The sequence below is a fragment of the Schistocerca americana genome, chromosome 11 (assembly GCF_021461395.2).
Source record: "Schistocerca americana isolate TAMUIC-IGC-003095 chromosome 11, iqSchAmer2.1, whole genome shotgun sequence".
NCBI classification, from domain to species: domain Eukaryota; kingdom Metazoa; phylum Arthropoda; class Insecta; order Orthoptera; family Acrididae; genus Schistocerca; species Schistocerca americana.
In genome coordinates, this window is record NC_060129.1 from 20,340,241 (window position 1) to 20,368,215 (window position 27,975).

At 43.5% G+C, this 27,975-nt stretch overlaps 1 protein-coding gene across 1 annotated transcript in view; it reads right to left on the reverse strand.

The window, feature by feature from the left end:
• Nucleotides 1–2,701: 2,701 nt before the first annotated feature.
• Nucleotides 2,702–27,975, reverse strand: part of LOC124553953 (protein maternal effect lethal 26-like) — an 81,497-nt gene continuing 56,223 nt past the window's right edge. Inside the window, exons 3-4 of the mRNA XM_047127967.1 lie at nucleotides 19,771–19,896; nucleotides 2,702–3,092 (exon numbers count right to left, since the gene is read on the reverse strand). Of these exons, the coding sequence (XP_046983923.1) occupies nucleotides 2,702–3,092; nucleotides 19,771–19,896 (517 nt within the window). The remainder of the gene's footprint in view (nucleotides 3,093–19,770; nucleotides 19,897–27,975) is intronic.

Sequence of the window (27,975 nt, forward strand, 5' to 3'; positions counted from 1 at the left end):
AGTCAACTGCGCATGCGCATCAGCCCGCTGGCGACTGCCCAGATGAACCTGACGTAAGCAGCTGTGACGTCACGCTCACAGAAAGGAGTTTATTGTTACGAAGTATCACGTCGTCTTCGCCCCAAGGCCTTTGACATATTTTTAGCTGCGGTTTCTTGTTGTAAATGGCGCATTTCCTTTGGAACTGCAGATTTATTTTTTTCCCTCCCGTTTATGTTTCACTGCTGCAGTATTACTCTCCAGTAGCGGGATAAAGTAGCATTCTTTGCCAGAGAATCAGTTCCTACCAGCCAAAATTACAAAAATTTATCTGAAAACTAAAACAATGAAAAAATTCCCGGGTTCTTCCCAGATTCCCGGTTGTCCTGGGTCGTATACACCCTGTAATTTTTCAACATTCGTTCTTTGTACAAATATTTACTCCGTACTTTTCTTCGAAACGTTTTTTTACCCGCAAGACCCCCATTTGGTACCAAATCTCCGTACATGTTTCTGAATGTAGCCACGACTCCGAAGAAAGCAATAAACACCCCGTAACTTCCCACCGGAGACTGCTACAGTTAACTATTTCCTGTACGATGTTAATGTGCCGACGCACCGCAATCCCTCCTGACTGTTCTCCGTACGTCTCTCGCTGATATGGCCACTTGGGCAGTTCTTGCAGCAGAACGGATAGCTATTTAGATGCAAGCAGGCGATCTGTGTGTGTAATTTGGTGGTGAGAGTAATTAACACATTTGAAGTAAATTACAAGACGCCATCACAGCACATTTATTAAAAAATGCAGTAAAACAGTTAGCATTTAAATAGGTGAAACGGTTCACCACATGAAGTTACAAAAATCGGGACGTGTGTGTGTGTGTGTGTGTGTGTGTGTGTGTGTGTGTGTGCGCGCGCGCGCGCGTGTGTTCCTTTTGTCTCTACTAATTTGTTAGTTTAATTTCTCGATCATATGGGACTTGCCATTAATTTCCTCTGGTATTTTTTATTGTGTCTATCTCCTGTCTGTAATGGTGTTTGCTTACGGATGTTCTGTTCAGTCTGTGGAGTCCGAATCTGAAGCTTGTGCGGCACCGGGTGATTCGGCGGTTTGTGAACGGCGATGCTTCGTGGCTGTCGGTTTCCCGACTATTGTGAAGCCATGTGTGGCGTTTCTCTTTCGAACGGCGATATTCAGAAAATTTAGTGTGTTTTATGTTTCCGTTTGTAGCCTGGTGTGAATGTGTGGGTCTAAGTTGTTTGTTTCGCCGTGTAGCGGTTACACACGTGACCGCCTGCTGCGCCACAGGTGGGCCCTGGCGGCCGATGCTGACTGAGGGGAAGTTGCAGGTCCGTCTCGCAGCCGAGTACTGGAGGCTGGCGGGCGCGAGTCTCTGTCGCGGCCCCACGGCTGGCTCGCGAGCCCTCACCCCAGCTACTCACCGTCACGCCGCGCGGCGAATCCGCTGCCGGCGCATGCGCGGGGAACGCCTTCCCGCTCGCCGCCGCCACTGCTGCTGTATTCTGCACTGTTCCCTTAGCTGCAGCGTCACATTGAAACCTGAAATCTGGAAAAATAAGTTGCTGTCGATAGGGAAAGCAACCTCACACGCTGAATCCAGCCAGTTCACTTTCGACGTCAACATTTTATGAGTCTTTCACATCGCTTGACACTTTATAAGAACGTCTTCTGTGCACACTGGACATGTATCTCTTCCATCTCTGTAACCACCAGGTATTCGCTTCAGTGCAGCACTGCTGTGAGAGGAACCGTGTTTTAAAAGTTAGTTGTCGTAGTGCGTTTCGTTTTTGAAATCCCCGCTGCTCGTTCCGTCATTTTTATTAAACGTCGTAGACTCAGGTGACGAAAGTTAGGAAATAACGACACGCTCATGTACAGATGTCGACAATATGGGAAAGTGTGTAATTTACATCGGCAGTCACATCCACATTAGAATTAGCGTAACAGCAAGTCGCTCATTAGAATCTCACCAACAGCTGGAAGCACTTGCTCGATTAGTGGGCCAAACTAGAGAATTTTATTTATTTTAGTTTTCGTCATAGTGTCAACTCTACGAATGTGCCTGATGTGTGACTCATTCCGTGTGCAGTGTTGCCTGGTATGTAGTGTAACTCTTGCTACCAATGTGAGGCTGCAATTAAAGACGGCAAGTATTTGCGTACTGCAGATACATAAGTGAACTCGGCGTGAGATCGCAACTGAAGACACATTCTGACTGAACGACTTGTGTGCCAGTAATCTGAGTGTGGTGCAGTTTATGCTGGTGTAACATAGCGCCACGCACGCTAGCAGCATATAGTTTCCAGTAATGGGGTAATGCAGTGGTCTGGTCCGAACAACGAACGTTAGTGCAGCTGCGTGATGCGGTAGGCAACCAACAATATTGCGCCATTCGTGTCTTCAAAGAGATTGAGTGCTGACGTTATCTTGAGAGAGACAGGTGGTGCTTAGTAATAGTGCAGTGTTTATCAGTTGTTACTCAGCTTTTGCAAAAATTGATTGTGAAGTATTTTACAGACTGAAGGGCTCGTCACGTTAGTTTACAGGTATCTCTCGTCGTTGTCCCGGTGTTACCAGAGTTGTCATACGCAGCACAAAATGGTATGTACAAATAAATGAACAAAGGATTGATTTTTGTGTTCTTTATTTGAAAGACCAACGCATATGGTGTAACTGATTGTGCTTCCTGAATGCCGTATGTCAGCGTTGTGTCAGCATATCCACCAGCTCCCGATTTCCCCCACGCCTGGCGAGGTCCAGGGGGGTCCTGCCATGCACATCCCGGGCCCCCCTGTCCGCCCCCGCCAGGAGGAGCTCAGCCGCCGCCCCTGCGTGGCCCCCCTCTGCAGCCCAGTGCAGGGGCGTCCGCTGCCCCCAGCTGGTCCTGGCGTCGACCTCCGCGCCGGCGCCGACGAGGCAGCTGGCCGCCGCCACGTGACCCCCGCGTGCTGTCAGGTGCAGGGCGGTCCAGCTGTACTCCCCCCTCGCCCGCACGTCCGCCCCCGCCGCCAGTAACTCGCGCAGCTGCTCCACCGCGCCCTGCTCGGCCGCCTCTATCAGCCTCCTCCCTCTCTCCTGTTGAGAGAGGCTCCTGCACAAAACATCGACACTCTCTCACTCTACTACACACACACAAACACACACACACACACACACACACACACACACACACACACACACACACACACACCGAATGAAAGAAACCATCACAGACGCGAAACTTCCAGCAGCCCTCAATACACTTCTGCCTAGCCATGAGTTACAAATGTAGAAATCTTCCCTCTACGATACAGATCAACCAGCGTATGACAGACACATACCAGTATCCCACTATCGAAATCTGCAGCCGCTTCCCGTTAAAAAATTTGTGCACTGCATCTCATTACCAGCTGTTTTAACTTTTTCTCCTAATTCACTCCGAGGAGTCACCTCCTGTGACCTCAGCATCCTGCTGGTAACCGATCTTTGAGCTTCAGAGAAACACACCTCTAACGGTTACTTGTCTGTGGAGCAATCCCTCCCGACACTCGGGAAGAAAACATAGGTAACTAATCAGATATCCAAGTACAGAAATACAACTTCCTCGTCTGTTAACAAAACGTAGATCGCAACACAGGCCAGACCACATCGAAGGAAAGGCTTAAATTGTCCAGTACAGCTGCAGTATGTGTTGTTTAAAAACCGTATCGGACGGAATGTATGCGCCAATTGTGGATGAAGTTGTAGACGGACACGCATTCACACGAAGAGATATTGGCTTTCATACTTCTAAGAGATACGGGAACGCTGACATTTGATTCCTGTTCCCGTGTTTATGCAATTTACTCCGTAATGTCGTGTTTTTCTGGACAGGGCAGTCGCTGAGGTGGGAGTGAGCGGCGCCAGGCTGTGTGGCCAGACTGGGTCGCCGGGACAGCACTGCGGAGCGGAGAGGGCGCACGACTTGACGGACACACTGTACCGCGTCCAGGGCAGAGGGCGTCCAGGGCAGGCGACCCTCACAAGGGACGCCCCCTACCGCCTGTCAGCGACTGTCCGACACATTTCAGTATGTGCTCAAAGTATTTAAATAAAGTGTATTCCGTCTACGTACAATTGCGAGTAGTTTGTAATTTCGACCTGAGACCAGGTGTTTCACCGTCAGGAAGCAACCGCGTGCCTTCGAGCAGAGACCAGGTCCAATGTTAGGCTGTGCCGACGGAAGCCGTGTCTGCAGACGCAGGCGGCTGCGGCGTGGCGCACGCGAGCTGCAGGGAGGGCCGAGCGTCGGCCGGGCTGCCCCCTGTACTCGGCTGGCTCGCCTGCAAGGGCTGCCGCCGTCTTCTCTGATGGCCGCACGGCCGCAATTGACACACTTCGGCTGCGGGAAGGTAGTCGGCGCTACACCAGAATATTTTTAATAATGTGGCATCCAATAGATCGATATTTACTAAAATGTTGATACCGACTCTCGACATCTTGAAAAAAATGTGTGTCGGTGGACAAAATATCGCGACACTCCTGCGTATAAAAATAGCTGCACATTGTAAATATACTGCTGGTTCTAGAGTTGTGGAACTATCGACTTATTATTACATGTTCTGTACATCAACAAGCTATACAGCGTGTATACATGCACAAGGGGAAAAAAGTTGACGCATTTTTCCTCGGCTTCTCGGTTAAAAATAGACTTTCTCCCGGGTCAAAATACACTTTTTCCGTGTTAAGCGACACTATACTCTTCCTCGCCATTGTAGAACTCATCAGGCATACCGAAAAAACACTTCGCTAAAAACGGTACCTGCACGCAGGTGGCACAATGAAAGGGGCCTGATGGGTCCATCGTCCGCTTTAGTCACACATCGGGTTTGTCCGGAACACTTCATGCCCGCTTCCCTGTTCTTTCATTTCTGCAAACCCCAGCGACCTACCAGCTGCGTTCTCTTCACCGTGAACCACCATCACCTAGTCGATTAGATCTGAACTCATTCATCCAAACATACTCAACAGAAAGTTGCTGGCAGATTAAAATTGTGTGCCGGACCGAGACTCGAACTCGGGACCTATGCCTTTCGCGGGCAAGTGCTCTACCGACTGAGCTACCCAAGCACGACTCACGACCCACCCCCACAGCTTTAATTCCGCCAGTACCTCGTCTCCTACCTTCCAAACTTCACAGAAGCTCTCCTGCGAACCTTGCAGAACGATATTGCGGAGACATGGCTTAGCCACAGCTTGGGGGATGTTTCTAGAATGAATTCTATATACTCAACAGGTTCTTTTGCTATTGACTGGTGACTGGCCACTGATGTAGAATTACTACACAAGGCAAACGACTGCTACATCGGAATAATGATGATGTACTTTTCACTGCAGTTTGACTTGGGTTTATTCGTATTTGCATCATAGTGGTGAAATATTGCATTGGTTTCCTTCAGCATAGTTGTATATGCTTCACGGTCATCAGGCGTGTAGTCTTCGAATGCTACGTTTTTTTTCGGGTTAGCAGTTTCATGAATTCATTGCTGGCACTGAAAACTGCTACCTTTGACAGAAATAGTGTCATTGTTAAACGTTAGTTCGGAACCGCCCATGTAGTGCTTTCGACTGTCAAATCTTAAGCCAAATACTGTACGACGACACCACCCAAGCATTTTGATACTTTCAGCCCAACATAATGTGTTGTTTAGTTTCTAACAGCCTTCATGTCCTCCCGGTCTTCTTCCTCAATTTGCTACAACGAGGGCTCAAGCCTCCTACGTGTCTTTCGCGTCATCGGATCATCATCCACAAATAAACTTTCAAAAGGTTATTCCTCAGTTGTAGGCGGAATAGGACACACATTGTCATAATTCCCTTCCTAAGGAACTAGCTCTTTCAACCTCTCGATTTTTCGCTATAGCACCAGTAACTTCTTTTCTCTAAAGCATTCAGTTTATCCGTCACAGGCTGGACGCCTTTCTTATACTCCTCGTATTCTAATATCGGCTTCGTCTTCCACTCGTTGAACTAACTTCTCAGCTGTTCAAACGTCCTGTTTTCTTCGCTTGTTTAACAAGCTTTTAATCGTACTTTGCAAATATATTTAAGGATAAATTTTAAAGTCTCACGTTTACTGTGATTTTTATCGTCGATAAACCGTAAGAATTTAACAGAATTCGATATCGTCAACGTCACAGCCATTGACATTCTTGTAACCTTTATATATCTTTTAAGTGTGCCTTTCAGCGTTTCATAGTCCTCGTATTTCGGCACATTGTTGTATCAATGTGGTAAAAGAATCTTACACTCGCAATGCATTTCCGTAACGAGTAAAGCAGAACACGTACTGCAGTAATTTACACGGCGCAAACCTCGGCGACATCTGTTGACGGAAGAGAGCAGCTGCTGACAACGCCGCCACATCCTGCTTCTCTTAGTGTGTCACAGATTACAACAGGGAATGCTTTGCAGCGGTTCGTGCGCACAAACAGTGTCACGAAAACTGAATTAGCAGAAACACGGATTAAAAAAATATATAACGTGTAACAAAATTTTCAACAATACTATTAAACATGGAAGGAGCAACACTTGGTAACCATTTGGTAGAGTATGACTGGTTTTAGAAACTGCAGATTTTGCTGAGAACAGATTTTCAACCTACAGTCCATAATTCGTCATAGATTTACAAAGTCCAAATATATAGTTGTAATATTTATGTATTTTAAAAATGCATTTCACTCGGTTTATAGCGAAACACTTGATAAATGAACAGAGAATCTGGCATCAAACCTAAATTAGCAAACCTTATTCGTTGAAACGTTTGCAAACACCACATCAAAAGTACATTTTCGGGGTGCTATATCGAAGGCATTCGGCATAAAAACAGGTGGAAGGAAAGGTAATGGCTTGTCCCCACTCCTCTTAACTGTGCACTAGAGAAAAGAATAAAACTAGTAAGAGAGTGGAAACAAAAACTGAAAGAGCAGAAGCTATCACCAGTCAGACTGGGAACTAAAAACAAAGGTATTGAAATTCACTGTTTAGCATTTGCAAATGATTTTGCCATTCTTTCTGAAAATCTAACAAATGCTGGAATACAAATCAGTCTCTTAGAAGAAATAGCCAACAAAGCAGGTTGAATATCTTAGACAAATAAAATTTATGACAAATATAAAAAATGCTCTGGAATCCATAGCAACAGATATTGGCCAGATAAAGATGGTAAATAAATTTAAATATTTGCACTTGTGAAATAACAAGGAATATCTGCAACAAAAGATGCCTGTCTAAAAATTTGAAGAGACAGCACTACAACACAGTAGAAAAACCAGAGTTTCTTTATGGAAATTAATGTTTAGTACTGAACTACGAGTTATACAAAACTGAAGTCCTAGAAAGAAATTCGAAAAATATTTGGGCCACCAAAAAATACAGAGGTATGGAAATCAAGAAGCAATGAAGAAGTTTATTGTAGCATTGAAAAATGGAACACTACAAAAGAGGCAATTGCTATTTTTTGGACACTTACACAAAATGAACAGCAAGAGGTTAACCAAACAGATTTTTAGATATCTTTGGGACAAGAAGTCAACAATAGCCTGGACTCAGGAAGTTAGGAAAGATATGGCAAGAAACAACATGAGTGAGAAAGATGAAACAGAAAGAGATTTTCAAGAGGGAAGCGTAAAAAATTGAAGGATTCCAAGGCAAGAGGGAGAAAAAGACATGTCAAAATGGTCCCAGGATAGAAAAAGCATATGTAGTGTTAAAAGATGAAAGAATACTAAAGGAAAAAGAAAGAACAACAAAGAAGGAGGCACTGAAACTGGTGCGTGGTCCTTAGATGAGCCAAATGAAGAAAAAAACTTGAAAGTTAAAGAAAATAAAACTTAAGGAATTAAGAGCCCTTGCATAAGACTTCACAATCAAAGGTTTGTACAAAATGAAGAAAGCAGCACTTGTTGAAGCTATAGAATGAGTTTCCTCAGCAGCAAATGATAGTGGTTTGTTTAACTACAGAGACTTTTCTCTGAAAACTTCTCGTGAACTGAAAAAAATAGCAAGGAAAAGTAGGGTCAAAGGTTACTCTGTAGTACATACAAAGAAAGGCCTACTGGACTTGGTGAACTCAGAAAAGGAACGTTTGGAAGCAATTCGGCACATTCAATTCTCTACAGAGGTTTTCGAAGAAAAATAACGGTGCGGCTCCACGAAAACAGGAAAACTAGGCCAAATATTTCTGTTCAAAAAAGAACTGTTCACTTCAGTGAAAGTAAAGAAGCTACCGCTCGAGACCCAATCCTGTGATCGTACAGTATTGTTAAGGAAATAAAGTTTGGCAGACAGCTAATATCGTTACAATCAAAGACTCTAAGAAAGGTAATCCCGAGTAACTAATGAAAGCTGTTAGAAAGGCTATACAAATGCAGTAAGAAAATTGTCCGATTTCAAGCAATGAGACGAAATGAAAATAGTTGCTGAAAACTATTTTAATCAATCAATTTCATCGAAAAGGAATTTAAATTCAACGATTCACACCTACTTGATCAGATTGAAAGAATAGTAACGTCCAATGATCCAATGAAAATATAAACACAAACACCACCAAATTTTACTTTGAGGTCTACGAAATAGGTGGAGGTAGAGGTTCAAAGTGAAACAAAAATAGTAAATATTACGAAAGATATAATTGGCAAGAGAAGTATAAACAAAATAAACAACAACGATAGCCTGTGCAGTCCTCGAGCAATGATCACTAGAAACATACTTGTGCGATGAACTGACAGATAATGACGCTCTCTACACTAGGAAAGGGAGAGCTCCGCAGGAAGGATTAGCAAACGAGTTGTGAGCGAGACTCAAAGAACTGTGAAGAAGGTTTCAGTCTGGATGATATCGACAATGCAGCAGCTTTTTTTGAATGTTCAGATTAAAGTTGTTTCCGCTGTTCATTTTAACACAGTTATGCATTCCTCTGGCGGCGAAAAGGGAACAACACTATTTGTACTTAAATAATGACCACCACAATGGCTTCAACAATATGAAGAGTTTCTTTTCGGCAGAATTTCTATTGCAAGATGTGTGACGAATCCTGCAATCACAAGGACAAATACTTCTGCAAAAAAGATACAGGAAAAATGTGCACCTTGTGTTTAAGACCAAAGCATAAAGGTAAACAGCCAAGGATTTAATGCAGAAAGTGCAAGACACACAGTAGAGTCTCGATAGTTCAAGGTAAATGGGACCGGAACCACCTCGAACTGTCAAAAACTTGGACGACCGAAATTTAAATGGGAAAAAGAAATGATATTGTAAGTAATACAGGTCAAAATATGAACTTTATTAAAATAAAGGTATTTACACATGCATTTTCATTGGCAGAATTATTTATTTAGCCAAGTAATAGTGAAGTGTGTGCGACGTTTCCTCCTGGCAGTGTGACGCCACCGGTGACGGCTCAGGCTGCTGTTCCACGGAGCACATGGCGGCCTCGAGGCCAGCGCGGCCATCCGTGTGACTCGTCACCGGTGCAGCCGCTGCCTCGTCACCCTCGCACTGCCGTCGAATGTCAGCCGTGTCAATTACAGAAGAGTCTGTCACTTCCAACTGCTGGTCCGGATTTAACCACTCGCCTCCTGCCACCTCTTCCGCCTCCTCACACCCTGGCAATCCACTGATTAAATTACACAGTGGCTGATCGTCCTCATCTGCTGAATCTTCAGTTTCTGTGTCTGGCACACTTTCCTGTAGAATTTTCCTCTACCACTTTTAAATTGTGTGACTATTTCGCTCCAAGATTCGCTAATCCAGTACACGACATCCTTCAAAGTCACTTTCTTCAAAGCTCCTACAATGCTTTCGTTGTCTTCGGAATGCAGCATTGACTGTAGCAATCGCCGTCGATACTTTTTTCTTTTTTTAGACATTCCAGAACGCCCTGATCCGTGGGCTGAATGAGACAGGTGACGTTCAGTGGGAAAAACAAGGTGCAGTTATCGTCGCACTGTAGTTCTCCTGCACTCGGATATGAGGACGCATTGTCCGTGAGCAAAATTGCTTTGCATGGCAGTCCCCTTTCTTTTAAAAAATTCTTGCAGTCAGGTAAAAATAAGTTAAAAAACCAGTTCTTGAAGATTTCCTGATTCATCCAGGCATTATTCTGGTGTGTATAGACAACCGGAAGAGTTCAGATGTAAACATTTTTGAATGCTCTTGCCTTGGCAAACTTCCCAATCACAACTAGTTTTAGTTTGTGGTTTCCAGTTGCATTTGAAGCTGCCATAACTGTGAGCCGCTCTTTGCTATTTTTGTGCCCAGGAGCAATTTTTTTCACAAGTTCTCAGTGGTAAAATTTTAAAATTTAGCCCAGTTTCATCAGTTATGATTTTTTTAAACTCTACAATAAATTTTTAAACGGCCTGAGCATCACCAGAGAGTTTTTCCTCCACATACGTCTAGTTGACGCACTCCATACCTCTTCTTCCACTTGTCGAGCCAGCCCACATTAGCGGCGAAATTGTCATCTGCTTCCTGCAGCTGGTTTCTGAAAAACGAAGCTTTTTCTTGCAAGGTTGCACGAGAAATCAGAGGACCCTTCTGTCTCTGTTGGGTAAACAACATAAACAATGCCTTATTTTTTTTGGAAGTCTGACTACTTTATACTTCTTCGACTGAGAGATTCGTGGGAGCATTTCTGTGAAGAAAACTGTTCCAATTCAAGTCGCTTTCTTCGCCAGTCAGCAACCGTTAACTTCACCTACACCATATTCGAGAGCAAGTTTTTTTATTGTTTCTCCTTAATGTTTTTAATTTTAGATGCAAAGGCACAAATTTCCTCTGTTTTGTTACAGCACTCATCTTTGTAAGGCGTACAACGGAACACACAGTCAACAAACAAAACGACACACAACACTGTACAGTACAGGTGGTGGGAACTACAGCAGCGTATGAACTCCCCTGTTTTGATCGGTAGCTGCCGGCAGCAGTCGGGATATTTCGTGCCATACTGACGACAGATGTTCGTGCAACAGGGCAGCGAGCTAACCGTCGGTGTTGACTGCATTGTTGTCTGCTTTGTGCTGAGCTGTACTCTCCCTTTCATTATTTATCATGTCTGTGAAAAAAAGAAAGTAGATCATTGCAACCTCTATTTTTTTCTTTTTTATTAAAGGGGCTCGGATTATTGGGAACTCTGACTATCGAGACTACAGTACTGTTTTGGTAAAAAATGCATGGGTAATCACAAGTGAGCGTGTGAAAAGATTTGTGTGAAAAGATTTTCAAGTGCGAAAAGTGTAAAAAATAACGCAGCAGCAGCCTCGGCAGACAACCCTGGCTTCTCTGATTGCCAAAATTGCGCTGATGAGTGTGTGAAGGTAAGTGAAAACAAATGCTACAGCTACATGCAAAGGAGAAAAAGACGTGGTGGTTACTGCGATAATAAATATACTTGCAATGGGAGTGGCACTAAAAAATTTAAAAATGCACTTACAAAGAAAGGAACTACTTTTCCAATTTCAAAGCAGAACAAGATACAGGCATACACACGCCATACTTGGCTGTGCGCGACGTCAAAGGAAACACGTACGAATTTAGAAACAATGAGTTTTGCGAATGGTTGCTGTCACAGAGTAACAGGGGCTATACGTGTATAGCACACAATACAAAGACTTATGATACGTACTTTATTTTACAGTATTGTGTAAATAACTGAATGAAGATCAAAATCATTTACCAAGGACCGAAGATTATAGTGCTAAAAATACCTTCCCTAAGGCTCAGAATAACTGACAGCATAAACCTTACCGTATTCACTTGAATCTAATCTAAGCCGCACTCGAAGAATGAGACTAAATCAATGAAAAAAAAAATTTCCGAATCTAAGCTGCACCTGAAATTTGGGGTTCTAAATTCAAGGGGAGAGAAAAGTTTTTGACTACCCTAACGTGAGACACAATTGAAGCCGAACAGATGACGATACAGCTACAGTAGTGTGGTCCGAGTCATAGGCTTAACAGTTAAGCTTTATCAAGTAGCCATTGCTACGTCAATCAAAGCGACACTCACAGTCACATTATTTTGTCGCCAACCGGTTTCAACCTGACATGGGGGTCATCTTCAGGGCAATCTCCACTGTAAAGTTATAATATCAGTAAGTAATCATGTACAAGCAATCGCTGCTATCTCCACGCAATAATGTTGTCTGAACATTCATTGCTGCGTGTCAGGCATTATACAGGTACCCTTCCTTTTTCATGTGCTTCGTCTGATTTGAACAGATTGCTTATTTTGCTTTGATCTGTTTAGTGCTGTTCTCTTTGTTATAGGAGTTTAAGTCACTCTAAGCTGAAAATGCATTATTGTACTGTGTCATGCACTGTTTGTCGCATACTGACAATGAGTGTTTACAACCTGTCCCCGCTTGCGGCATGGCTTGCTTTTGTGCGTGCTTCCGTGGCTTACAGTAAAAAAGAAAAAGAGAAATTGTCTCACACGGGAAACAATGAAAAGAGACTGCTATTTGTTGTTACTTACACTGCTGCTTTGTTTGGTAATGACCAACAAGAATGAAATAATAGACAGCGTATGAGAGAAGATGTTGTGAACTGGAGTTTAGCGAAAAATTTTCTCCGTTTGAAAATCTTTGCAGACGCCTCTTTAGTGCATTGCATTCTGCACAAAAATCAACGTCATCTTAGATTTAAAAATCTAGTCAGTTGCTGAGATTCATTTCTGACTATCACTATTCAGCATAAGAAAAATACGAATATAAACATGACATGATATGTATATTCTTCCGCATTTGCTGTTGTCTCACTCTAGCTTCGTGGTTTATTAGGCAGACAGAATTTCAGTGAGACAGCAGCAAACACAAACGAATACATGGCGTAATGTTTACATTCTTCTACCTTTTCTTTTAATTTATTTACGAACGCAGAGGTTTTGGCGCCAGTATTTATCTTTGTGCCTGCAAGGCATGCCTGTGTAGCGCTACATATATTTGACGGCAGAAGTTAGTTGTGGCGGCACCTACCAATATTTTTCAGAACTTCCGCTTACTTTGCACTCGATTCTAGGCCGCAGGCGGTTTTCTGAATTACAAAAACCAAAAGTACCGGTTAGATCCCAGTAAATATGGTATCCTAGGAAATCTCGCGAGGTTTTCCAAGACATTCAGTCTGAAAGAGCTGAAAAAAGGTTACTTTCCACACTTCTTCAATAAGCAAATCAAAATTACGTAGGGCGACTTCCAGCAAACAAGTACTATGGTGTTGACATTGTGATATGTAAGGCTAGAAAAGCATTCTTAGAATGGCACGCTCAGGAAGTGGGTGAAAATTACGGGTTTGACTTCCAGAAGGAATTTTCAGAGTATTTCCATTCTGACGACATATTGCGCCGCAGCTGCCTTGAATTTAGTAGATATTTCCTGGATATTAGAAACATTGATCCTTTCCAGTATATAATAATTTCTAGTGTTTGTATGGCTATTTACAGGTCAGAATATATTGAACCCAATTGCTGTAGTCAAACATCAAAAGAAGGAAATGTTCAGCGAAGAGTAAATTGTGTGGTTAAATTGTTTCCTAATGTACAAAATGCATTGAACTGTGGAGAAGTTACAAAATGTGGCGGAAATGTTGACAGCTAGTACGCAAACACAAAAACAGTTTACCAGTATCACAATTGCTTCTGGCACGGCTGTCTAGTGTGTTATTCGCCCGATACTATCGACAACGGTCAACAATGAAACCATGTATCTCTTAGAACTCACATAAGAGTTAGGGTACACCGGTTGTAACTGTGTCGAAATATGGAGCTGTAAGTGGAATACTTCAAAAGAGAACGTAAATGTCATAGAACCCCTGAATCCTAGAGATGTCTTTTTCAGTGCAAGAACAAACGCTGCTAAATTCAGGGTTTCAGGCAAGAAGCTGCGATATATAGACATGGGCAGGCTATATCCAACAGTGATGTTTTACGACGATTATATGTTGGTCATCCCGTACAGATACTGAGGCCAAGAAAATATGACGACGAATGATTTCGTTTTGTTGAATGCAAAGTGCTTGTGCTTCACGGCTTGTACCACTCTGTGCTTCCAGTTGAGCAGGAAAAGCTTTCGTTTGCTCTACATTCAAAAAGTGTAGAAGAAAAGCCTGATAGTAGTTGCAACCATAGTGACGATGAGCGAGCTTTCGTACGAACTTTGACAACTATAGAGCTCAACAAAGCCATCGAGAAGGCTACACAATACAGGAAATTTACAAGGTGTGGCACTTTGAATGGGAAAGTAGTTGACTGTTCACAAACTATGTTAAAACCTTTATAAAGGTCAAACTAATCCTTGGGAAGGTAATCAGAAGTCTAAAGAAGAATACAGTCGAATTATCGAGGGAAAGCAAGACATCACGTACGGCTTTAACAATACTGAACCGAATGCTGGCAAGCGGGCTGTGGCCAAAATATGGAATTCCCTCTGGGGAAAATTCGGCCAGAGACAGAACTTGTCACAAACAGAATTTATAGACAACATTGAGCAATGGTACGAGCTCTTACACAAAATAAAAGAGAGACAACTAACATTATACCGATCAACGAAGAAATAACACAGGTCTGAAAAAAAATATTTTTTGGAAGTTGCTTGAAATTTGATAACTGACAGATGTACTTTTCAACGCCAATTTCAAAAATGCAATCCAATTTTTTTCTGTAACGTCAAGTTTTCCCAGAAAAAGGAGTATTTTTAAGTATAGTAACAATAAAATTTTATTTTATTTATAAATAAGTTCTAAACTACATTTCCCGCACACTTCCACTATTCTTTAATCTCACAAGTTATTATAATAACGCTTTCGCTTTCTGTCAAAGCTCCTCTTATTGCTTCTCCAGCTGTGGGCTCGTTGAGGATCACCACTTATCACCCAGTAGTAGTCCGCTATCATGTTGACATTCAATCTTCCTTGATATATTCTTTCCATTTCTTGGATGTCTTGATGGAATCTTTCGCCCTGCTCTTCACTTACATCACCAAGGTTTGCAGGGAAGTAGTCAAGACACGAGTGGAGAAAATGAACTTTAAAGCTCACGTTACAGCCCGCTTCTTAAAGTAATGTCTGCGACTATTGTCTTTTAGTTTGGATCTCTCATGTTTCATAGGAAACCTGTAACACCTAATTTAAAAGATGTCCATGCTGTCTTTTCTTATGTTTCCATTTTGTCCACAAACTTGGGATTGTCATTAGTTTCCTAATGTCTGGTCGGACAGAGATTCCTTCCTTTAGCTTTGCCTCTGATGAACCAGGAAACTCTCCACAAAGCTATCTGAAGCATTCCCCTTCTTTTGGCAATGCCTTAAATTGTTTCATCAGTCCCAACTTAATGTGAAGTGGTGGAAGTAACACCTTTTTGGGATCCACAAGGCTTTTCCTATCAGCATTCTTAACCCTTTCTTGTAAGGTTTTTCTGAAGGGCCAACCTTTTTTCATGTAGTGTTGCTTTCTATCTCTCCCATTCACAGAAAAAGCAAGGGAACTTTGTAGAGCCCTTTGTTGACCAAACGGCATTGAAATCACTTTTAAATCCACACGTTATGTCCGTTTGTGGTCTGAATAGCAGTGTTTGCTTGAAGCCAGTTCAAGGCCTGCGTAACACTGTTTTAAGTAAACTGAGTGTCCAACTGGTATAGAAGCGTACTTATTGCTGTTGTGTGGCAGTACTGCTTTAAGGCTTTTTTGTTTTGAAGAATCAATAAAAAGTCTCCACTCATCAGGAGCATATTCTATTTTGAAACGTGCCATAAGTCCAGGGGGGAACATCACTGCAAAACACCATGTCACCTCCTTGAGGGAAGAAAGATACAAACTCCTTTTCCCCTGATCCATACCAAGAAAAGGATCTACCCGGAGCCAATATATATTTATCTTTATATCTAGATCCTAAAACCTCTGCCGATTCTTTAGAAAGGCCTAGGTCTAAATCGTTCAGTTCAGTTTGTGAGAATGGAACGGGATCAGTTGTGCCAGAATCTTAGCAATCTCTGTCTTCTTGCACTGCAAGAACAAAAATAGCAGTCATCACTACGATATTTGGGCTCCTCAAAACCATTGGTATTCCAAAATGTACGGACTGCTTTTTACGTTGAAACCACTGCCTCAGTTCTTCAACACACACTGAACAAACTTTGTGTGGGGTCCAAGGCTTATCTTGATCACCTAACTTTATACAAAAATAGGCGAACTATACCTTTTCAACAAAATCGGAAATGTTCCTTTGTTGCACCACAAATGTAGCACAAGCGATGTGGCGAATTTATATATCCTCTGGTAGCCATTGTCCATAGGACAACTTCACAGCACAAGGAAACAGTCACTAGTTTAAAGCACCAGCAACAACAACAGGTGAACATCACAGAGTTAAGAGGTACTGTGAACTGAAGGACAACAGCAGAAGCTCGCTGCTCGGTAATGGCGGGGAAGGGGCAGCACGGCAGACAGGCACTGACCTGAAAATACTGCTGGTTTCTCCTGATTACTCTTTATTTTGCGTACATCTAGTATAAAAACGGCTAAGTAACAGTTTATGGAGACCCTAAAAACCAAAATTCAAACTCACTAGAGTGCTGAAATATTGAAAAACGCTAAAACTAGAGAAGACGTTTGTGAAATAACTGTACGTGATGGAATTTTTTCACCAATTTCCCTGAAATCGATGTTGAAAACACTATGAAAACCACTTGATAAATTTGGAACGATTTTTATGTCGCAGACCTGTGTAATCCAAGTTATATATCAGTACTATGTCTAAGATGGTACCAACCTATTTGTGTCCACTTTCACCACTTCCAACACTAGAATGAGGCCGTACGATATGCTCGATAGATTAGGTGATAAAATTGTGTCCTACGACACCGACACTTGTTTATCTTGACGATGGTACGAATACTGTAGAAACAGGTTGCACACTTTGTGAATTGACTGACGAGTTTGGTAAAGATGATTACGGTATTGAATGGATAGGAACAGGGCCAAAAAGTTGTGCATACAAAACGTACAGAGGTAGACAGTCTACCAAAATTACAAGGCTTCACTCTTAACTACCGTAGTGCTAAAGGTTTTGAATATGGAAACAATGGCCGAGCTGGAACATGGTTCACAAGACGAAGTCATAATAACCAAAAATATGATAACCATACACAAGAAAACAAAGAACTTTGTAAGTACAGCTATAGGTAAGGAATTTAACTGTAACTACGATAAGCCTATGGCTTTAGAAGAGATTACAGAATAATCGATACACTTCCCTGGGGGCTATCAATTAATAATGAAATAAAATCCGCTTGTATAAATAGAATACAGCTATGCTTTCTGTGAGATTACAGAATGCATTGATAATACTGATTGTTGGTACAGATTGTTGCTGGATGATAAAATAGAGATAACTGAAGAGACACCTACCAACCAGTAAATAATTGAGGTGACTTAAGCACATCACAACTGTCTGATTTTAAAGGGTGGACACCAGTTAAAATTTTCGAGTGTTGTTTCAGATAGTCGTTGCAAAAATGCGCTCGCAAGAAAGTGGTAGCTAAACAGAGACCACGAAAAAGAGCCTGCCGAGTGACGACTCGAACGCTCCTTGGAAATATCAAGAAAGTGGCCACAAAAGAGGGGATGCGAAAAGTCGTTGCAGGAAGGTGGCTGCCGTCTTTTCGTCTAAAAAATGCGGGTTCGTGCCATACCGCTGCCCTTACTTACAATCGCCACAATTTCGCTAAAAGTGACTGCTAAAAAGTGGCTGCCATCTTTTGCGCAAAAAGATGTGAGTTTAAAGAGAGGACCACACTTTTATACAAAATGTTTTAAAATTTGCAGTGGGAAGATGTGGAAATTTTTTATGCGGAAACTATGTAAATATTTTTACGTGGAAAACATGTGAACATGATGAAAATAGTCTTGTCGATAGTTTTCTCAAGCCGAACGGCGAATTTTTAAAAAGGAAATTGGAAATATGTAACAGAATATTTAAGTGGAAATTTTATAAGACAAAAATATTTTTTACAAAATATATGTGGAAATATTTTTCCAGAAAAAACCTTTGTGGAAATATTTTTCCAGAAGAAAACATGTCGAAATATTTTTCCAGAAGAAAACATGTCGAAATATTTTCAAGTCAAAAACATGTCTAAATATTTTCAAGTCATATTTTCAAGCTGAAAACATGTCTAAATATTTTCAAGCTGAAAACATGTCTAAATATTTTCAAGCTGAAAACATGTCTAAATATTTTCAAGCTGAAAACATGTCTAAATATTTTCAAGCTGAAAACATGTCTAAATATTTTCAAGCTGAAAACATGTCTAAATATTTTCAAGCTGAAAACATGTCTAAATATTTTCAAGCTGAAAACATGTCTAAATATTTTCAAGCTGAAAACATGTCTAAATATTTTCAAGCTGAAAACATGTCTAAATATTTTCAAGCTGAAAACATGTCGAAATATTTTCAAGTCAAAAACATGTCTAAATATTTTCAAGTCAAAAACATGTGGTGTCCCATATCAAAGCCTATACTACTGGCATAGTTTGAAACAGTGCTATAAAACTGAAAAAAAATCAGGTAACGAAATTTCAAATACTCACACCCTGTCCTCACAGCTTTACTTCCGCCATTACCTCGTCTCCTACCTTCCAAATTCTGCACACTCCTCTGCAGAGTGAAAATTCACTCTCGTAATATCAATGCCTTAACACAGCAGTACACAACCATGTCGAATGTTAATCTAGTCGGTAAATTTGTTGGAAATCTATTTCTTGTGCTGCGACAAGCTGGAGGTGCTCTGCCCCCTACGATTGTTTCTCGTGTGCGCCATCTTGCAAGGGCAGTAGGTAGTAGTTACCTCAAAGCAAACGAGAGCAGGAAAATAGGCATAAGAGAACTACAAACGCAGTATGAGCACTGCTTCTGACCAATGACTGGTTAAAGCAAGTTTCTTTTGATCGTTCCTGGTCTGCGTACAGAAATGATACTCCCTCAGAGAAAACTATCCCTCCTGAAAGGAGTGCAATATTGTAATTTGTATCATTGGAAGATTTTGCCTCTAGATGTTTTGTTTGTTCTGTGCCTATAAAACGTATTATCGCATTATCTGAACGTGCACCTCGAAGGAAGACCAGTTTCACGGTTTAAGGTCTACGACAGTGTTCACCTTCGATCTCGATGGTGTGAACCTTTGTGACCACCGGGACACGCTGTTTTTCATTTGGTGCTTGTTGTTCAAGTTAATTATCTGTCCTGAACATTTCTCTAACGTCGACGATGTCTATTTTGTTATGTGTAATACGTGTGTCTCATAGGAGGTTTATATCTGTACCTCTTGGACACTCACTTTCTGTAGCCCTCCTCATGAAGATGGTGAAACATTAGCAGCTAATATTTTTCCCCATCACAACTATTAATACTATCCAATGAGCCTCACTGAAGACTGAATTTGTGATCTCGCTCTCAAGAGGTTCCCTGTGAGAACTTCCAAACAGTTGTATACTCACTCATGTGACATGTAGGTTTCATTGAATAACAGTGCACTGACACAGTGGCTCCTAGCCCACTTCCTTCGGAACTAATTTCTAAGATATTTAAACACCATCAAGAGCAGCAGTTACATTAAACACACCTATTAAATGAAGAAATAGTGTTTCCTGACAACTGTAAGTTCAGCTTCATCGGAAATTTCAAAAATGCTTAAATTAGATGTTTTTAGTGTAACATTTGGTTGACGCGGCACTGAGTGTTCAGACCGGCAGCACTCACCGCAGGCGAGAGACGGTCGCGTCGTCTGGTGGCGGCGGAGTGTGGCGGGCAGCCGCGGCAGGAGAGCGTCCGGGGTCGCCGAGTGGCCGAGTGGCAGGGCTGGGCCTGCTGGAGCCACGGCCCGCGCTGCAAACAGGGGGCGGCTGTTCAGAGTGGGGCGCAAACCACAGCCCGAACATAGGGGACAGCGACTGTGCTGCACTGACAGCACGACTGCCGGGCAGAGTTTTGGAAGCAGTTCAAGTCAGCTTGCTGTGACTTGCTTGTGAGGTTATTTGGAACCTAATGTATGGAAGCTGAATATCACTAACAGGGGAGGGGCGGGGGGGGATGGGGAAATAGGGGAAACAATCGGACAAGTTCTGTGAACTTACGAGGGTCGTTCATTAAGTAATGCCCCACTTTTTTTCCCCATAATGTATTTATTGTTAAGAGTCAGAATTTGGTGACATACATCGACACGTCTTGCTCGTGTCCACTGAAAGACTGACACACTCGTCCTCTTCAAAGTCTGTTCTCCGTAGAAAATCTTTAAGCAGCCCAGAGAGATGGAAGTCCGAGGGTGCCAGGTCCGGACTGTAGCGTGGATTAGGCAATGCGTTCCCGGGCTCTCGGACTTGTGTGTGGGCGTGCATTATCATATTAGAGCAAGATTTCTGATGGATTCTTGTCCGATTGAACACGTCGGTAACGGTTCTCGTGTTCGAGTCTTCTCATATGGCCCTGAATTGATGGTTGACCCTCTTGCCATCACATCCACAGAAATGACGCCATCACAATCCCAGAAGACTGTCACCGTGACTTTTCTGGCAGAGGGGTTTGTCTCTAATGTCTTGTTTTGTCACTAATAAGGTCGACGCCACTGCATGGGCTGCCTTTTTGTTTCTGCCACAAAGTGGTGCTCCCAGCTTTCGTCCCCCGTAACAATCCGTTAGAGAAAGGCGTCTCCGTCGGTCTCGAAACGCTCTAATAGTTCAGATGAAATGGCCCTTCTTTGAATCGTGTAGCCCGCAGTGAGCGTTAATCGAATCCATCGCGAGCACCGCTATCTGAATAGCCGAGATCCCTGACCATTGCAGACGCACTTCCAATGCTGACCAACAACTATAGAGCCAACTGTCAAGTTTTGATGCACCAGTCGGCACGAATAATGGCATCTGCACGATTCAGCATGTCTGGATAAGTATTGGCACTTAGAATAGCTTATGCTCTCTATGTTGAGATGGCAGATTCGGACCGTAGGTCCAAGTTTCCTTGTTGGCATATCCTTAGGAGGACATTTTTTGTGTCTACTTGCATAGTCAGGAGAACCTTTCACGGTTTGTCTGACTGCCATTATGTGCTAGCTCATTTAGTGTTACCCGGGGTGCACCACGTGGAGGCGAGCTAGCTTTACACCCTTGTTTTTAGTTTCTCTGCTGTTTTCATTAGGTGACCTTTGAAAGAGAGTGTGTGACCCTCGATAGAACACTCTCTTTCAAAGGTCACCTAATGAAAACAGCAGAGAAACCAAAAACAAGGAATAACATTATACAGAAGCTCTGTGGAACGACATGGGGAGCGGCAGCTACTACGTTACGGACATCAGCTTTAAGTCTCATCTTCTCAGCTGCCGAATATTGTGCACCGGTATGGCTAAACAGCCCCCACACCCATAGAATCGATGCACAGCTCAATAACACAATGAGAATGATCGCTGGTGTAATAAAGACTACACCCGTGGAATGGCTCCCAGTACTAAGCCACATACTACCCCCTAACCTACGCCACACAAACGCTCTTATAAGAGAGTACAAAAAGATAATGAGCAATCGGAATCTACCCATCCATGAGAATTTTGAAGATGCCACCCAAAGCCGCCTACGCTCCAGAAGGTCACCCATCAGAACCGCAATAGCCACGTCTGCAACAGAGGAAGAATTCAACATAACCAGTGCCTGGCACCAAGAATGGTCCTTAAAGAACATCAGCAAACTTCCATGTATCTCCCAGAAGCCTCCAGGTTTTGACTTATCACGCAAAACCTGGGCAACTTTAAACAGAATTAGAACTAAACATGGCAGATGCGCCTATTCCCTCTACCAGTGGGGCATGACAGAATCGCCGCTATGTCAGCACATAATAGAAGACTGCCCCAGGACAGCCTATGATGGGACTCCAGAAGATTTCCTGATGGCGACTCGAGAATCAATTGCATATATTAACTCATTAGATGTTTGTTTGTAATTACTTCCAAACTACTATAACTTTGTATAACTACTGTAACATGTGTATTATGTGTAATTTTGTATTATTTTGTATAATTCTGTATAACTATTGTAATAACTGTAAGAATATCTAATGCCAAATTATTACAATTTTGCATATTGATTGTAATAACAATTGTGTCTAAATGCCATACGCTAAATAAATAAGCATGTCTGGAGCAGCGGCTGCAGCAGGACGTCCCAAGTGTGGCTGATCGTGGAGCTTGTTTCTGCATTTCCTGAGCACGCAACTTTCACCACCCGTTGCCCAACTGTGCTATCAACTGCAGCATTGCCACGCACTGCACGCAAACGTTTATGGATGTTCACCACGGTTTCTTTTCTTGCGCACAAAAACTCAATAACAGCATGCTGCTTGTAATGGATCTCATATGCAGACGCCATTTTGACGCTGTACTACTGCTCTGCCATCTGCCAGAATGGTTCGAAACTGCAATGGCACACAAAAAACATCAAATGGGAGGCACCAACAAGGACATCTGTCTATGTATATTAATGGCATTTTTTAAAATTTTTAGGCATTGCTTATTGAACAACCCTCGTACAATGAAAAACACATGAAGCTTGTCACAGATACACAGGAGTTGTTTGATAAACTGCCACTTAGATCAACAGTGGATAACTAACATGCAGTATTTTTTGACGCCTGAGGGAATGAAGGAGATGATGGCCAGGAATTACAACAGCTATACTGTAAAACTTACAAAAGAGTTGTTTCAAAATTTGCTTCTGACTAAAGCAGACAGAACCATATATGCATGTAATGTCTCTTGATAGCAGAGGTGATGTACTTCTTCCTCAAACATCAATTTTCATGTTAAATTAAGCTGGACAAAACAGACAGAAGATTCCAGTACAGGCTACCGCTAGAAGAAAAAATGGATTACACAGGCTAGGCAATATTGTTTCACGAACAATGTTTATAAATTGTTGAGTTACCAGTAGTGTAACACATTCAAGAAACTCCAAAAAGAAAAGAAAGTCTTAATATGAAGCATATGAATCTGAGAGACAGAGGGTAACAAATAATACTTGGATCTAATCGTCACACCAATACTGACAGTGTGGAACATGCTGGAGACTCAAATAGACAGATAGGAAATATAATCTGCCGCACCCTAGTGCAAGGAAACTGATGTGATTCACTGGAGTGGTCTCCGGTAATGCCGGAGAGAATTGCAGCCCTGGCAGAAGGGTAGACATTTGACCAGCATCAAGTACAGTGAGAACTAGAGCACACCGTACCTGGAACAGAGACGAGATTGTGATTGTCAGGCCCAGCATTGTGTGTGACCACGGTACTGCGCTGACTGAATTACTGTCTCCGCTCACATCTTCTGTACTGGATATCTGACTGGATGGTTACTGGTTGATTGGGGTTGAAGGGACCAAACAGCAAGGTCATCAGTCCCTTGTTTCAAATGTGGTCCATTCAGACAGTTTGACATCTCATGACAGTCAGAACGATAAAAGGGAGAAGGCTAAAAACGTAAAACAGCAGTCGTGTCGTCAACAGTAAAAATAAAATGAGTGCTGTCAGCAAGAGAGCGACCCCATGGCTATGCTAGAGGCAGGAAGTATCCCACGTCTGAAGCAGCAGGGGCAAGACTACCTGCTATTTGAAAGCGACCAACCACTAGAATGTAGAAGTGCATATGGCAAAAGGAGACTAACAAATTCTAAAAAGTGAAACAGAGTAAAAAGGGGAAAAAAAAGAGGATCTTGGCCAAGGAGGTGAGACGGGAATTCCAAACACAGCTTACAGTGGGAGATACCCCAACCCTCACTGCCATGCCCCAACACCAAAGGGGGATTAAAAACCTTAAAATTGAGAATAAAAACCACTTTCCCAGTGGAAACAGAGAACCAATTCGACTATCCAGAAATCCTCATCCAAGGTTAAAGGTAAAGCGCGGGGAAATCTGTACTTAGTACAAAAGAAGAGGGCATTGCACCAAAATGTGGGTTACGGGCTCCACGACCACAAAGTGAGGGTGGCTCATTACGCAAAAGAAAACTGTGGGTCAGCCTGGTATGGCCGATGCAGAGAGAACACAGTGTGGTTGAGTCCTTTTGAGAGAGGCGGAAGGAAGAACGCCACGGGCCAGGTGTCACCTTAATCGCACGAAGTTTATTAGACACGGAGGTAGCCACCCAAGAGTTGGCCCATGATTGTGCGAAGTTGGATTTGATGTTCAACCGTATATCCACTGCAGGAGGAGTTACAGAGAACTGGGGGGGGGAGTGACTGCTCCCCCAGCCAAACAATCAGCAAGCTCATTACCTGGGATACCCACATCACCAGGGACCTTAAGGAAGTCAACGGAACAAGCAGCACAGTGAAGATCAGAGAGATGGTCATGGATGGCCGAGACCAAGGGATGGCGGGAAAAACTCTGGTCAACAGCCACAAGGCCACTCATTGAGACCGTACATAACAAAATGCGGTTGTGCTGGGACTGTTTAATAAAGGTAAGGGCCTGGGAAATTGCCATCAATTTCACAGTAAACACCCCACATGTAGGTGGCAGCAGATGATTTTCCGTGCGAACGGAGGACATGAAAGCATATCCGACACAGTCAACAAATTTAGAGCCATCGGTGTAAAAAACAACATCCCGAAACTCCCATAAAATTTGGCGGAAAAACCAACGGAACACCATGGGGGGAATGGACTCTTTTGGACCTCAGCGGAGATCCATCCGAATTTGGGGCAGAAGAAATAACCAAGAGGGGGTGGTGGGAAGGGAGCATGGAAAACAGGACACAGAAGGAAGCTGAAAATCACGGTGAAGAGACGCAAGGGGGATCCCAACCGGTAAACCCGCCCGAGGGCGGGAATCAGATGAGTGACATCCATGGGCTGGGAACAGGATAGAAAAGGAAGGATGAGTGGGAGAGGAACAGACAGCGATTGCATAAGAAACCAGAAGCTGGGACCACCAAACAGAAAGGGGGGGGGGGGGGGGGGATCCCAGCTCCAACCATGAGACTATCAACAGGGCTAGTAGGGAAGGCAATAGTGGCCACACGGATACTGCAATGGTGACCGGATCCTGCAGGTGCAGTGTGGAAGGAGCAGCCAAACCATAAACTTGACGACATAGTCCAAGCAAGACAGCCCAACTTGACGACATAGTCCAAGCAAGACAGCCCAACTTGACGACATAGTCCAAGCGAGACAGCACTAAAGCACGATAAAGGCGGATAAGGATGGAGCTGTCTGCACCCCAAGAGTTGTGGGCAAGGAAGTGAAGGACTGAGTTTACGGAAACATCCTTCAGAAGTCTGATATGAGGCAGCCAAGTGAGCTAGTTGTCAAAAAGATGACCTGGGAAACGAAACTGTGGGACCACAGGTAATCGTTGTGCATCGAGATAGAGCTCTGGATCAGGGTGGATCGTACTACGGCGACAGAAGTGTACCACCCGCAATTTTAAAGGAGAGAATTGAAACCTGTGTGAGAGGGTCCATGCAGAGGCATGCCGTATAGCTCCCTGGAACTGCTGCTCTGCAGAGGCCATTGAAGAGGAACAAACCCAAATGCAGAAATCATCGACATACAGAGCAAGGGCGACCTAAGGACTGACAGAGGCCACAAGTCCATTGATAGCAATGAGGAAAAGAAGTACACTCAATACAGAACCCTGTGAGATGCCAGTCTCCTGGGTCCATGGAGAATTAAGAACAGTACCAACCCGAACCCTGAACGATCGGTAGAACAGGAACTGGCGGATAAAAATCGGGGGGTGGACTCCACTGATTAAGTGTAAGGAAGACGTAATGGCATCAAGCCGTCTCTTAAGCCTTGCAAAGGTCAAAAAATACTGCAACCAAATGGCGGTGCTGGGAAAAAGACTGTCGAACTGGGGATTCCAAGCTTAATAAGTAAATGATCGATCAGAGACCGTCCCTCTCAGAAGCCACACTGGTAACGTGACAATAGATTCCGAGATTCGAGGACCCAATTGAGCCGACAGGCTACAATCAGTTCAAATAACTTGCAAACAACATTTGTCAGAATAATTGGACGATAGCTTACGACAAACAAAACCATGATGCTATCCCTCCACTGAGAAGGAAAGTCACCCTGGAGCCAAATACGGTTAAAAACTGGACAAGATGTTGCCGTTGTAGAGCACTGAGATGTTGAAGCAGTTGGTTATGAATTGAGTGAGCCAGGAGCTGTATCATGAGAACAAGAAAATGTGAAAAGAGATTCCCATTCATAAAAGGTTCATTGTAAGATTCTGACTGACAACGGGTAAAATTTAAGGTGGAAGCTTCGGACCACTGTTTCTGGTGCAGGAAAGATGCCGGTTAGGAGGTTGTTGATGATGATGATGCTGTTGCAAAATGGGTCGCCAAATGTTCCGCGAGAATCAGCGGGTCCGTACTAAGACCATCCGGGACCACCTGTGAGGGTGGACTGCCAGTGGCAACCTTGGAGAGAGCGAAGTGTAGCCCATACCCGTGACATAGGGACAGTAGGAGCGAGGGAAGAAACAAAGCATTCCCAACACATTCGTTTGCTCTGCTTGATTAAGTAACGAGCTTTAGCACGAAGACGTTTGAAGGTAATAAGGTTGGCAACGGAAGGGTGCCTCTTAAGGTGTTGCAAAGCTCGACACCAATCACGAATGGCAATGGCAATGGCCGTACTTCACCACGGGACTTGCTGGCAGTGAAATGGTCCAGATGAGCGAGGTACAGCAAAACTAGCAGCGCAAACAATCGCATCACTCTTCATGTAGGACGTCATCAATACAACCTGACAAAGAGGGAGAAAACACAACCTGTGCAGTGTATAGACGCCAATCGGCACGTTGGAAAGACCAACGAGGTAGCCTTCCCATCGGGGAGTGGGAAGGTAGTGAAAGAATCAATGGGAAATGGTCACAATCACAAAGGTCGTCGTGTGGTTACCAGTGTAATGAAGGGAAGAGGGAGGGAGAAGAAAGAGAAAGATCGATGGCAGAAAAGGTACCATGACTGGCATTGAAATGAATAGGGGAGCCTGGTGAGCATAAAAATCCCCGAGAAGGAGGAAGGGAGGAACAAGTTGCAGAACAATGGCTGTTATGCCAGCAGGTGTAGGTGTTCTGTCGGGGGGGGGGATAAAGATTGCAAACCGTCCAGGTGGACTTTAACAGCAACCGCTTCCAATGTAGTTTGAAGAGGAATCCACGTGCTAGCAACGTCTGTACGGACCAACGTACAAACGCCACCAGTGGCCCACACGGGGCCAACCCAATTTCGACAGAAAACACGGAACCCAGAGAGGGTTTGTGAGTGGTCATCAATAAAATGATATTCCTGTAGAACCAAACAAGCTCCAGAGTAAGACGAAATAACAGATTTCAACTCCGGTAAGTGATGGTAATACCCATTACAATTCCATTGGATAACCATAGAACAATGATTCAAATGGGGGTTGAACAGGCTAAAGCCAGTCACCAACTGTCACCGGCAAGGAGGAGGTGACATCCATGAACAACAAGTCAGAATCGGGTTGCGAAGCCAAGGATGGGACCTCTGGAGACACCAGAGGCTCCTTGTCCCGGGACTTATGTTTCTTCTTCTTTTCTGTTTGAGATCGAGGAGAGCTGAGTGGCATAAAGGAGCCAGCTGCAGCAAGATCGGGAACAGAAAGAGATTGGGCAACCTGGGGGCCCCACAAACCGTGGTTCTCGCAGTCATCGCGTGGCAGCATTGGTTGCGCGGCAGCATAATTTTGGCCTGGAAGGGATATCCCAGGAGGGGCGCCCTTGAGCAGCAGACACCAAAGACGTGGGACACTTCTCTGGCTGGAGAGGGGGGAACAGTGCACAGAGGTGTGGGAGCCACAAGGGAGGGGGGGAGGAGAGGGATTCAGGACTGGGGTAAGGAAGGGTGAGGAAGGGGTGAAAATGGAACTAAAGCAGAACTAGCGTCATGG